Here is a 12,911-nt window from a genome sequence, read left to right as displayed (position 1 = left end):
CCCTGGAGAAGGAAATGGTAACCCAGTGTTAGTATTCTTGCCTGGAGAATCCCATGGACAGAGAAGCCTGGTAGGCTACAGTCCATGGGGTCGCAAAGAGTTGGACACGACTGATCAACTTCACTTACTTAACGATATACACAAAAAAGCTTCCTGAGGGCACCTTCCTTGGCCACCCAACTCCAAGGGGTTGTACATAAAGCCAGGAAGCAGCTGAGGACAGGGCTTTGCTACTGTTCCCAGCTTAGAGAGCTGAAACTTACTTGGCGTGTAATATCGGTCCAGGATACTGAGAGTCAGGAAGGCACCATAGCCATGGGCTGCGAAAGGGGCTTTTGCCAAGGCTGCCAGGTAGTCCATGTAGTAGAGCGCTGGACCCTCATGCTCGTCGTAGCCGGCCAGGAGGAGGTTGACATGATACGGGGTCTGCAAAGGAAAGACACCGAAGTGACGGTCAAAGCAGTAACACCAACATCTCTCATGGAAACAAGGACATTCCAACTGCTGATAAATAACAGCAGCAGCTGAGTAAATGATGATGAAAGAAAAGATTCAGAGAAATCTAAAGGACCCAGAGTGTGGTCAGAGGTAAAGGGAGGTCAGCTTGTTTTCTCTGAACAGACCATTTGGACCACTTTGAGGTATTTGAAAAAGCTGCTTCTTAAAGCTCATGGACCAAAATCTGTTACAAAAGCATTTCAAAGGCAAAGCATGGGTGTTCTTGTGTTGTTCCTAATAGCTGAAACCAAAACACACTATTCTTAGAGTGTCAGGCCACAGGCTAAAGAAAGCTATAGCACCAACCACATCATCCAAAATAAAAAGGCTCAGTATGGGCATTTGGACCACAATCTCAAATAGTGAACTATATGTCTCACTATTAAGAAACTAAGTCTTGGGCTACATTTAATAAATCCTGGACAGGGTGTGAAGGAAAGGCCAACATTGTTGCTGGGAATGTAAACTGGCGCAGCCACTATAGAAAACATTATGGAAATTCCTTTAAAAACTAAAAACAGAGCTACCATATGATCCTTCTATTCTACTCCTGGGTATATGTCCAAGAAAAAACAAAAACTCTAAATACATGCACCCCAATGTTCATAGCAGCACTATTTACAATAGCCAAGACATGCAAACAACCCAAGTGCCCATCAACAGATGACTGGCTTAAGAAGATGTGGCACATATATACAAGGGAATATTATTCAGCCATAGAAAGAATGAATTATTGCCATTTGCAGCAACATGGATGGACCTAGATAATATTATACGTAATGAAGTAAGTCAGAGAAAAACAACATTATGTGATGTCACTTATATGTGAAATCCAGAAATAATACAAGTGAATCTACACACAAAACAGAAACTAACTCAAAGACATAGAAAATATATGTATGGTTACAAAAAGGGAAAGGGAGGAGGGTTATAAATTAGGCCCATGGGATTAACAGCGACAAACTACTATACATAAAATAGATAAGTAACAGGATTTACTATAGAGCATAGGGAACCATATTCCAAATCTTATAATAACCTATGATGGAAAATAATCTGAAAAAAGTATATATATAAAACTGAATCATTCTGCTGTATATCTGGAATTAATACAATACTGTGTATCAACTATAAAAAAAGAATAAAAAAAGAGAAAGAAACAAGTCTTGGGGTAGGGAAGCGTAGGTGGTCTCAAATATTTAAATCAAATCACTAAACTTTTTTTTTGCCACGCCACACAGCTTGCAGGATCTCAGCTCCCTGATCAGGGACTGAACCCCACACCCTAAGCAGTGAAAGGGCCAAGTCCTAACCACTGGACCACCAGGGAATTCCCAAGTCATTACACTTTTAATGCAGACAGTAATAATGGAAGTTTGTAAGTTCAAAGAAATGTGGTAACTCTAGAAGAACTGTAGATTTAGGTGAAATGCTAATTATTTTTCTAATATAACAAGGCTGTGCTAAGATAACTAAAAGGTAATTTTTATCAATGAGACAAAAGTAATTATAATAACCTATTTTATAGGTATCCTTTTTTTGTATTACCTGCAAGTGTAACGAGCAAGTTTCTACAGAGAACTCTGACTAAGTGTGCTTTGTTCTTCATTTCTAAATGGATGATTATTTTTCTACACCAGGTGGGCCATTTACCAAGTTAGATTCAGACTGTCTGTGTTCCCAGGCATCAGTGGTGTGACTTCCATGAAAAATGACTTCCTTTTTCTCTGCAAATTATGTTTTCCCTCTTGCCCTTGCCTCAGTGGATAGTGAGCAGGCCTTGCCCACTGTTAGGTGCCCATTCCTAAACCTACAAATTCAATCAAAGGGACATTAAATGAAATTAAATACCTTTATGCATCATATAATGGGGCATAAAGTAATTACAGCTAATGGTCTTAAAAGTGATGTTTTGTATTCTTTCAACACTGATCAGCATGGGCACTTGGCAGCTTGAAGAAACATTCTAACTCATGTTAGAAGATACACATGAAACATTATATACTTACTTGGAATTCCAAGCCAGATGTGCTAAGTAGCATTTCCCAAAGATTACAGAGTAGCTCTAACCTTGCAAACAAGTTTCTGCCTTGGGGATAAAATGGTGAATAGTCTCAGAGGAGTAAGAAATAACCAGTAATAGTTAAGTCTTTTGAGAAAATAATTAACTGCCTATTACATTTCCCAGTAAGTAGCATGCTAACCTCTGCCAGTAGTCTCTGGAATTCTCTGCCATATTCTGTGACTACATTCTTAATAAGACTGACCTTAAGCAAGACACTTAACCTCTAAGAACATACTTCCTTATGTGTAAAACTAGGTTAATTAATCCTTCACCTTTCTATTTTCTAGGAAATACGCTGAGAAAAAAATAATAGAGGTGAGACATCCCAAACTCTGGAAGGGAAAAATGTGACCTAAATTCTTAGTATATTAGCTATATCCCAGTCTCCTTTTTGATAGCTTACCACTTTAAACAACAACAAAACTGTTTGAATTACCTAAAAATAAAAAATAAATATAACAGTATTTTAAAAAAACTATGACAACACTAATGCAGCATCAGGGAGACAAAGAATACCATGGTGTTTTTATAGTTAAAATTAGAAAAGCAAAAAAGAGGGACTTTCCTGGTAGTCCAGTGGTTAAGAATCCACCTTCCAGTGCAGGGGACGAAGGTTCAATCCCTGGTCAGAGAACTATATCCCACATGCCACAGGGCAACTACTGAGCCCACTCACCACAACGAAGACCCCATGTGCCACGACTAAGACCCAATGCAGCCAAATAAATAAATTAAGATGAAAAGCAAAAAAAGAGAGAAATATAGCAAGGAGATCCGAACTGGTTTCCTTCCCCAAGAGATTTAATAATATAGTTACTTACCTATCACAAAATAAGCTCATCTTTTTGCTAAGAGGATAACAAACCCTCTCCATTTACTAGAGGACACTCCTTTTACGGCTATTTTATCCAGTTGTATATTAAGAATCCACCCAGATATCTAGAGAGACCTAACCAGCAGAAACCATATATGCTCACTCCAATGAGGATCTTGCCCACACTGAGATTAAACTGTGTTTAAAACAATTACTGTGATCTGTAAAAGCCACCACAAAATTTTTATGTGAAGATGTCAAGAGAATTCCAGAAACAAACTGTATTGCTTAGCTGGCCTATATAATATCCTTTATTTATGCTTAAGCATCTGACACACACGCTCAACAAAGTTGGTATTCAGAAGCTATAACACGTGGTATAGAAGATAACTCACAAATTATTGTGTGACTTTGAATTACCAACTTTTGCATGTGTGAGATGCTTAAGCATAAATAAATGGTGTTATCTAGACTAATTAAATCATTACATCTGTGTAACAACTTGCAGTTTCTGAAATTCTTCTGACAATGCTCCATCAAAGATTTCTGGCTCACACGAGTTTTTGCTTTTTATTTTTAATTTCAAATAAAGTCTTATATACTGCTACCCCCTTACTCCTCTAAGAATCATGGCATTCAAAGTGACAAAGCCATACTGATGGGTTTCTTGATTCTTACATTTTCTCATAGTCTTGATGCAACAGTGTTTTCCTGGAATAAGACAAATTCCAAGCCGTTCAATTTTGTGAAATTCCTACAGCATATACATGTGTAACTGTGGTGTGTTTACAGAAATACTTAGTAGGTGTAAGACACAACCCACCCATTCAAATATTTATACCAATTACAAACTCCACGAAGGCAGGACTCTGTCTGGCTTGTTCAATGATGTATAAGCATATAGTATATATTCAATAAATATTTGCTGAGTGAATAACAATCATACCAAAAAGCCTTATATATTTTTCCATACATATGTGACTAATGCCTAGAATCACAAGAAGAAAGATTAAGAAAATCTCTAAACAAATGTCAGAAGGTGATAGGTCCTACTTCTGAGAACTGGCTCAAGTTTAAGTTGACTGCCAGTATCACTATAATTACACATATACTGCTATTTTTTTTTCTAGGTTCCTGGGTCCTTCTCTTTCTACTTTCCTTTAGACACAGGTTGCTAAGTAAAGAAAAAATTATACTATAGGCATTTAAAATTAAATGAAGGGGAGAACAATAGCTTAAATAAATATCTCATGTCAGGAAGAAACAGCTGGGTTACACTACAGAGTTAGGCCTGAGTTTGAAATCCAGCTTTATTATTAGACATGTGGCTTTAGAAAAGTAAGTAACCTAATGTCTCTGAAAGTGTCTTCATTGCAAACATGGGATACCTACTACAAAAAGACTGCAGTGAACATTCAAAGAAATAATGCATGCAAAATAAGCACAGTACCCGAAACCTAGTAAAGGCTCAGTAAATGCTAAAATAATCACTAGGGAAACATAATCACTTATGAAATTCACAGTGTCCATGGAAAAAACAAGGCAAGCACTCAAGAGAAGACCATCCACCCCTAGCAAATGAGATACAAGATAAATTCCTCATATAGTCAAATATACCCTACATAGCCAAAACAATCTTGACAAAGAAGAATGCAGCTGGAGGAGTCACACGGACTTAAGACTATATTACAAAGCTACAGTAATCAATACAGTACGGTACTGACACAAGAACAGACACACAAATTAATGGAACAGAAGAGAAAGCCCAGAAATAAACCAATGCACATATGGTCAACTAACCTATGACAAAGGAGGCAAGAATATACAATGGAGAAAAGACAGTCGTTTCAATAAGTAGTGCTGGGAAAACTGGACAGCTACATGTAAAAGAATGAAATTAGAACATTCTCCAACACCATATACAAAAATAAACTCAAAATAGATTACAGAGCTAAATAAGACCCAGAACATTCTGACATAACTTGTATTCTGACATAACTTTTTGGATCCATCTTCTAGAGTAAAGGAAACAAAAACTAAAATAAACAAATGGGACCTAATTAAACTTAAAAGCTTCTGGACAGCAAAGGAAACCATAAACAAAATGAAGAGAGTCTGTGGAATGGGAGAAAATATTTGCAGAAGATGTAACCAGGGGGCCACACTTCTGGCTCAGTGGTAAAGAATCCATTTGCCAATGCAGAAAACATGAGTTTGGTCCCTCGTCCAGGGAGATCCCACATGCTGAGGACCAACTAAGCCCATGCGCCACAACTACTGAGTCTGTGCTCTGGAGCCTGGGAGCCACAAATACTGAAGCCCACACACCCTAGAGGCCGTGCTCCACAAGAGAAGCCACCGCAATGAGAAGCCCCCGCAATGAGAAGCCCATGCGCCACAACAAGAGAAAGCCTGCACACAGCAACAAAGACCCAGCACAGCCAAAAATAAATAAATACACAAAATTTTTTTAAAAAGAAGGTGCAACCAACAGGGGATTAATTTCCAAAATATACAAACAGCTCATACAACTCAACAAAAAATGGGCAGATCTAGACATTTCTCCAAAGATGTACAGGTGGCCAAAAAGCACATGAAAAAATGCTCAACATCACTAATTATTAGAGATATGCAAATCAAAACTACAATAAGGTACCACCTCATACCAGTTTGAATGGCCATCATTTAAAAACCTATAAATAGGGACTTCCTTGGCAGTCCAGTGGTTAAGACTCTCTCTGTTCTTCCAATGCAGGGGGCATGGGTTTAGTCCCTGGCCAAGGAACTAAGAGCCCACATGCTGTGCTGCAGGATCAAAATAAAAGGAAAAGGAACCCTCCCACACTACTGGTGGGAATGTAAATTGGTGCAGTGACTATGGGGAACAGTATGAAGGGTCCATAAAAAACTAAAAACAGAGCTACCACATGATCCAGCAACCCTACTCCTGGGCATATAGTCGAATAAAGCTCTAACTTGAAAAGACACATGCACCCCAAAGATCATAACAGGCCTGTTTACAATAGCCAAATATAGAAGCAAACTGAATGTCCATCAACAAATGAATGGATAAAGAAGATGTGGCACATGTATATACACACACATAATTAATAACTAATCAGTCATAAAAAAAAGAAAGAAATAATGTCATTTGCAGCAACATGGATGGACCCATAGATTATCATATTAAGTGAAGTCAGTCAGACAGAAAATGACAAGTATCACGTATATGTGGACTCTAAAAAAAAACAGCAAATGAGCTTACTTACAAAACTGAAACAGATTCACAGACATGTAAAAGAAAGTTTTGGTTACCAAAAAGGAAGGGGGGAGGATATATTTGGAATTTGGGATTAACAGATATAGACCATTATATGTAAAATAGATAAACAACAAAGACCTACTGTACAGCACAGGAAACTATATTCCGTATCTTATAGTAACCTATAGTGGAAAAAAGTCTGAAAAAGAATATATATATATATATATATATATATATATGTATAACTGATTCACTCTGCTATACACCTGAAACACTATAAATGAACTATACCTTGGTAATTTTTTTTAATTTTTAAAGGAAAATAAAAATTTAAAGGAAAAGAAATAAATACCCCATGTACATCTTCTTAAAGGGATATGGTGGGCTATTTACAAAAGTGCCCAGCACACTGCCTGACACATGGTAGAAATGTATGATGGCTTCCTCCTCTCTCCCTCCTGGACTCTTGGCAGGAGCCCTAAGGTGATAGTATTCATTGTCACGAACATTCACAAGCATCGACACTTGGAGCATATCTGCTTCACAGTACGCACACCCTAACCTATCTTGAAATTGATTCAGGCATAGAGACATTTTTCTGGAAGCCTGAAAAAACAAAAACAACAACCCTACATCCAGATTTGGAGAGAGAGCAAATTACCACTTTTTAAGTACCTTCATACTATTTCTACCCTTACAGATATGTCCATTCTGAGTGGTAAGCCTCACTTTCTGTCTACCTTTTCATCAGTTCCCGTCTTTCCCATGATCAGTATTACATGTGAGAATTTGCCAATTATCCTGAAGAAACGGGAACACTAATCAATCATGATAAAACTGCCAGGAATCCTCTGTCTTTAACAAGGTAATCTTTATCCTGTGCATGATATAATCTAAATCTTTGGTTGTCTCCGCTATTCTAATTATTTAGACACTGTCCAATGACCACGAGGATCACCATCAATGGTTTGCAGGGCAAATGCCAACATGTTCAGGTTTAAAGTTGTATTCAAGGACTTCTCTGGTGGTCCAGCAGTTAAGAATCTGCCTTGCAATGGAGGGGACGCAGGTTTGATCCCTGGTCAGGGAACTAAGATCCCACATATTGTGGAGCAACTAAGCTCACGCACCAGAACTACTGAGCCCATGTGCCACAATGAATGATCCACGCGTGACACAGTGAAAATCCCGCATGCTGTAACTAAGACCCGATGCAGCTAAGTAAATAGATAAATATTTTTTAAAAATTAAAAAATGAATTTGTATCTAACTGACACACACAAATTTAAATGAACCACCCTGGGAACTCAAAATGAACTTTAGTTTCTAAAATAAAGTACAACCAAAATTCTGCCTCTTTTTATAAGCAGGGAAAGAAAAAAACAAAACAGATAAATTGATATCTTTTCCCACCTTAAAAAAAATACATGATATAAGCTTATTTTTAAAATGGAGATCTTTAAGTCATTTTGAGATTTCCTCATCTATACAATAGGGATAATAACAATATCTATCATTATAAGGTTATGGCAAGGTTTAAGTAAACAAAAGTAATGTGCTTTAATTAGAGGAATTAAAGAGTCTCTTGATGAAGATGAAAGAGGAGAGTGGAAAAGTTGGCTTAAAACTCAACATTCAAAAAACTAAGATCATGGCATCTGGTCCCATCATTTCATGGCAAATAGATGGGGAAACAGTGGAAATGGTGACAGACTTTATTTTCTTGGGCTCCAAAATCACCGCAGAAGGTGACTAGCCATGAAATTAAGACACCTGCTCCTTGGAATAAAAGTAATGACAAACCTAGGCAGTGTATTAAAAAAAGCAGACGTAACTCTGCCTATAAAGGCCCGTCTTGTAAAAGCTATGGTTTTTCCAGTAGTCATGTACAAATTTGAGAGCTGGACAATAAAAAAGGCTGAACACAGAAGAATTGATGATTTTGAACTGTGGTGCTGGAGAAGACTCTTGAGAGTCCCTTAAACTGCAAGAGATCAAACCAGTCAATCCTAAAGGAAATCAAGCCTGAATATTCACTGGAAGGACTAACGCTAAAGCTGATGCTCCAATACTTTAGACATCTGATGCGAAGTGCTGACTCATTAGAAAAGACCCTGATGCTGGGAAAGACTGAAGGCAGAAGGAGAAGGAGACGACAGAGGATGAGATGGTTGGATGGCATCACCGACTCAATAGACATGAGTGTGAGCAAGCTCCAGGAGACAGTGAAGGACAGGGAAGCCTGGCGTGGTGCAGTCCATGGGGTCACAAATGGTCCAACACTATTGAGTGACTGAAACAACAACAAATGTGCTCAATGAAATGCCTGTTACATAGTAATAACACAGATGATCTATATCACCATCATCACCACCGCTTTTAGGATTTGATCGCATTATTAACAGATCTAACTAGATAATAATAAGATCAAGAAAATGTACCAGCGAATTCCCTGGTGGTCTAGTGGTTAAGACTCCAAGCTTTCACTGATGAGGACTTGGGTTCAATCCTTGGTCAGGGTACTAAGATCCCACAAGCGACACAGCGCGGCTCAAAAAAACAAGTACCACAGAATGCTAATAAAATTATCCACCTTTTTTTGTTGCTAAAAGGAATACAATTAAAGCCAGGGGAATTAGCCAATAAGCACATCTCTTATGTCCCTCTCCCTGGGACTGAAATGGACTTCCTAAGTACCTGTGAGCCCTGAAGAACTGAGTTCAGTTTCACTTTGTACCTCTGAGCTCAATTCCCTTGTACGTTCGAAAGTGGGAAAGTTATGACCAACCTAGATAGCATATTCAAAAGCAGAGACATTACTTTGCCAACAAAGGTCCGTCTAGTCAAGGCTATGGTTTTTCCTGTGGTCATGTATGGATGTGAGAGTTGGACTGTGAAGAAGGCTGAGCGCCAAAGAATTGATGCTTTTGAACTGTGGTGTTGGAGAAGACTCTTGAGAGTCCCTTGGACTGCAAGGAGATCCAACCAGTCCATTCTGAAGGAGATCAGCCCTGGGATTTCTTTGGAAGGAATGATGCTGAAGCTGAAACTCCAGTACTTTGGCCACCTCATGTGAAGGATTGACTCATTGGAAAAGACTCTGATGCTGGGAGGGATTGGGGGCAGGAGGAGAAGGGGACAACAAAGGATGAGATGGCTGGATGGCATCACTGACTCGATGGAGGTGAGTCTCAGTGAACTCCGGGAGTTGGTGTTGGACAGGGAGGCCTGGCATGCTGCGATTCATGGGGTCGCAAAGAGTCAAGACACAACTGAGCGACTGATCCGATCTGATCTGATCTGATACGTGGCACACACATGCAAACTTTCCTTCTAACTCTTGGAGCACTTCCTTCTAACTCTTGTGCATACAACTCCTTGTATATCCCCTCTCTCATGAAAAAGAAACACTGCAGTGATTAAGAAGAGTGTGAAATTCCATAAATTTTACAGCTAAAGAGAACAGTTGTGATAAATACACTGAAACAACAAAATCAGCGACGAGAGTCTGGGCGGTGACAAGCAGCGGTGTGACATCTGGCGGAAGCCAAAGTCACAGCAAGGGGGAGAGAGGTGGGCGTGAGGAAGCATCCTGCCGAGCGTGGACACAGAAAAGGAGAGGAACTGACAGTCTTCCTTTGGAGCCAGGCCAGCCTTTCCCACCTCTAATTGAACAGGACGACGTCGCTCCAAGTGAGGTGCCTTGGAGAATGATGCAGTTTCCTTTGCAATGTGCGGCACACCTTGGAACATTAAGCAGCATGTGAAGTATACGTCCATTCCTTGTGGGCCAGTAATTTGGTAGGAGAGGCAGAAGCACCAACGGGACAAAGGACTTGGCTAATGATGACAGTGTTTTAATAAAGCAGCTTCTAAACAGAGACTGGGCTTTGAAGGGAACAGTGCCTGCTATCTCATTTAGTCCAGTCAATTGTCAAAGCTGCCTAAAATTCCATCTTTGGCACCAAGAATATTTCACAAAAGTGCAGTTTTCAGAGTTAGAAGGGATCTAAGAGCTCATCTAGTTTATTCAATGTCCCTCTCATAAATGTGGGGACTCGGGTTCAAAGAGGGGACAGTGACTTACTCTAAATTATACAGCTAATTAGAGTCAGGACCAAAATCCAGGTTTTCTAATCTCAAGTCTTGCGTGCTTTTCTAGGAAACGATGCTGCCTCCACAAAATGGAAATTAGTGTGAAAATATGATTCAATATGTAAATGTCAGTTTCGCACTCAAAAAGTTCAGAATGTACTGTTTTGCATACCAGCATCTATTGTTCTCTATTTCATGTATTACCTCTTATATGACCAATAATATTTTAAGTTTTAAAAGGACAGGTTTAATGTCAGACCATTATGACTTCTCTAAAGGGTCTACAACTATGCAAGATATACTAAATAAATATAAATAGATGCTAACACCTTAACTGCTTTGCCAATGCTCAATATTTCAACTTTGTTAATAAATAAAATGGATCCATTGTTATTTTCTTACACTGGTGCTCTGAACTCTGAATCAGGAGCTTGTTTCCAATAACCAACAGATTTTATCAGCTATCTGCTTTGGCTAGATTAGGTGATATAACTTTAAAATTTCAATGTTAATTTTGCCACTTTAATTCAAGAAAGACTTTGTACTTATACTGGAATTGCAATGTTCACTACTTCAAACACTTCTAGAAAATCTAAAAGATTTTAGCAGCTTCCAACTGTTCTTGTGACCAAGTAGCTTTCCCAGCTCTAAAAGATTATGGATGGGGATAGTACTGGAGCTGAGGAAGAACTCCTTATCCCTAACACCTAAGCAATACAGAATCACTTGCACCTTGACTTTAATCCTCTTTGACAAGAATCTCTTTTAAGGAAAACCATCAGTCTCTTCTTTCTAATAACAGGGGTGACTATGCTTTAAATAAAATCAGAGAGTTTATAAAAGGCTTCAACCAAATCCTGAGAGAATTCTCTGAGGCTGCACAGAATAATTATGAAAGGAGGGAATGCCCCAACCAACTTCACTTTTGCATGTGGAATGTGAACATATTATAAATTCAATAAGTATTATTGGGCACTTATGTGAGAAGCATTATGCCAGGTGATGAAGATGGAAACCTGGATCTGGAAGGAGCTGACAAGACAGACTGGAATAGCAAGGATTTCAGATGGAGGAAACAGCATTTGTGAAGGTAAAGACACAAAGGAATGGGGAATATTTGGGTACTGGGGAATATGGGACATGTATGCTTAGTGAAGGAGGTGATTTCAGTAGAAAGCAGAGAGGAACTGAGATAACAGGAATTGAACGATACTGTCATTGGCTTCCTAGACTATGAAATATGAACTTAAGGGGAGTCCCCTGTGGCCTAATGGTTAGGATTCCAGGCTTTCATTGCCACGGCCTGGGTCCAATCCCTGTCTGGGGAACTGAGATCCTGCAAGCCATGCAGCTGAGCCAAAAAAAAAAAGAGCTTCTGTATATAAACTATGGAGGAACCAGTGAAAACCATCCCCATTCCCATGCCAATATAAGCTTTTTTCATGTCTTAGAACACTGCAGAAGTAGTAGGGATGGAGGGAGACATCTGGAATATAAAATATACTTAGAAGGCAGAATAGATAGGAATTAATGAATAGTGAAATAGAAGGTGAGAGAGAAAGAGGAGTTAAGAGGATGCTCAAAAAAGGGAAAGGTGGTACAGCAAATGTGAAAAACTCAATTTAGACCCAATGAGACTTAAACTGAGCTGTTCAGAAGCAACTGGAAAGAAAAAATAATGTACAGCTGAAATCATGAGACTGAATGAAAGGGTCAGTGTTCGCTGCTGCTCAGTCGTGTCCGACTCTTTGTAACCCCGTGGTTTGTCCATGGGATTCTCCAGGCAAGAGCACTGGAGTGGGTTGCCATTTCCTTCTCCAGGGGATCTTCCCAATCCAGGAATTGAACCCAGGTCTCCTGCACTGCAGGCAGATTCTTTACTGACTGAGCTATGAGGGAAGACTGAATGAGTCAGCCAACTGGAAGGTTTCATTTACACAAACACACATTCCTATGTTCACACGTGGAAGACACCAGAGGAAACAATTACCACAGGACACACCATGGCAGAGATATTCTTCCCAGGTCGTCATGAGAGCACAAAGAAGCTCTCGTGAGTAACAAACATATACGGGGAAATACAGAGTTTCCCTGGAAAATGATATTTTTAAAATGACATATGCCAAAAGTTAGGCACGTGTTTTTGTGAAAAGTAAGGACTTGAGATCAAATGTGGC

At 39.2% G+C, this 12,911-nt stretch overlaps 1 protein-coding gene across 2 annotated transcripts in view; it reads right to left on the bottom strand.

Annotated features, from left to right (window-relative positions):
• The window catches only part of PSMB2 (proteasome 20S subunit beta 2), a 35,437-nt gene that overhangs the window by 3,348 nt on the left and 19,178 nt on the right, over window positions 1-12,911 (bottom strand). For both annotated transcript variants that reach the window (XM_044945267.1, XM_006051560.4), the window contains exon 4: window positions 264-426. In XM_044945267.1, coding sequence (XP_044801202.1) covers window positions 264-426 — 163 coding nt within the window. The remainder of the gene's footprint in view (window positions 1-263; window positions 427-12,911) is intronic.

This window comes from Bubalus bubalis, chromosome 6 (assembly GCF_019923935.1).
Source record: "Bubalus bubalis isolate 160015118507 breed Murrah chromosome 6, NDDB_SH_1, whole genome shotgun sequence".
In the NCBI taxonomy this organism is placed as follows: Eukaryota; Metazoa; Chordata; class Mammalia; order Artiodactyla; family Bovidae; genus Bubalus; species Bubalus bubalis.
This window is presented reverse-complemented; position numbering and strand designations above follow the sequence as displayed.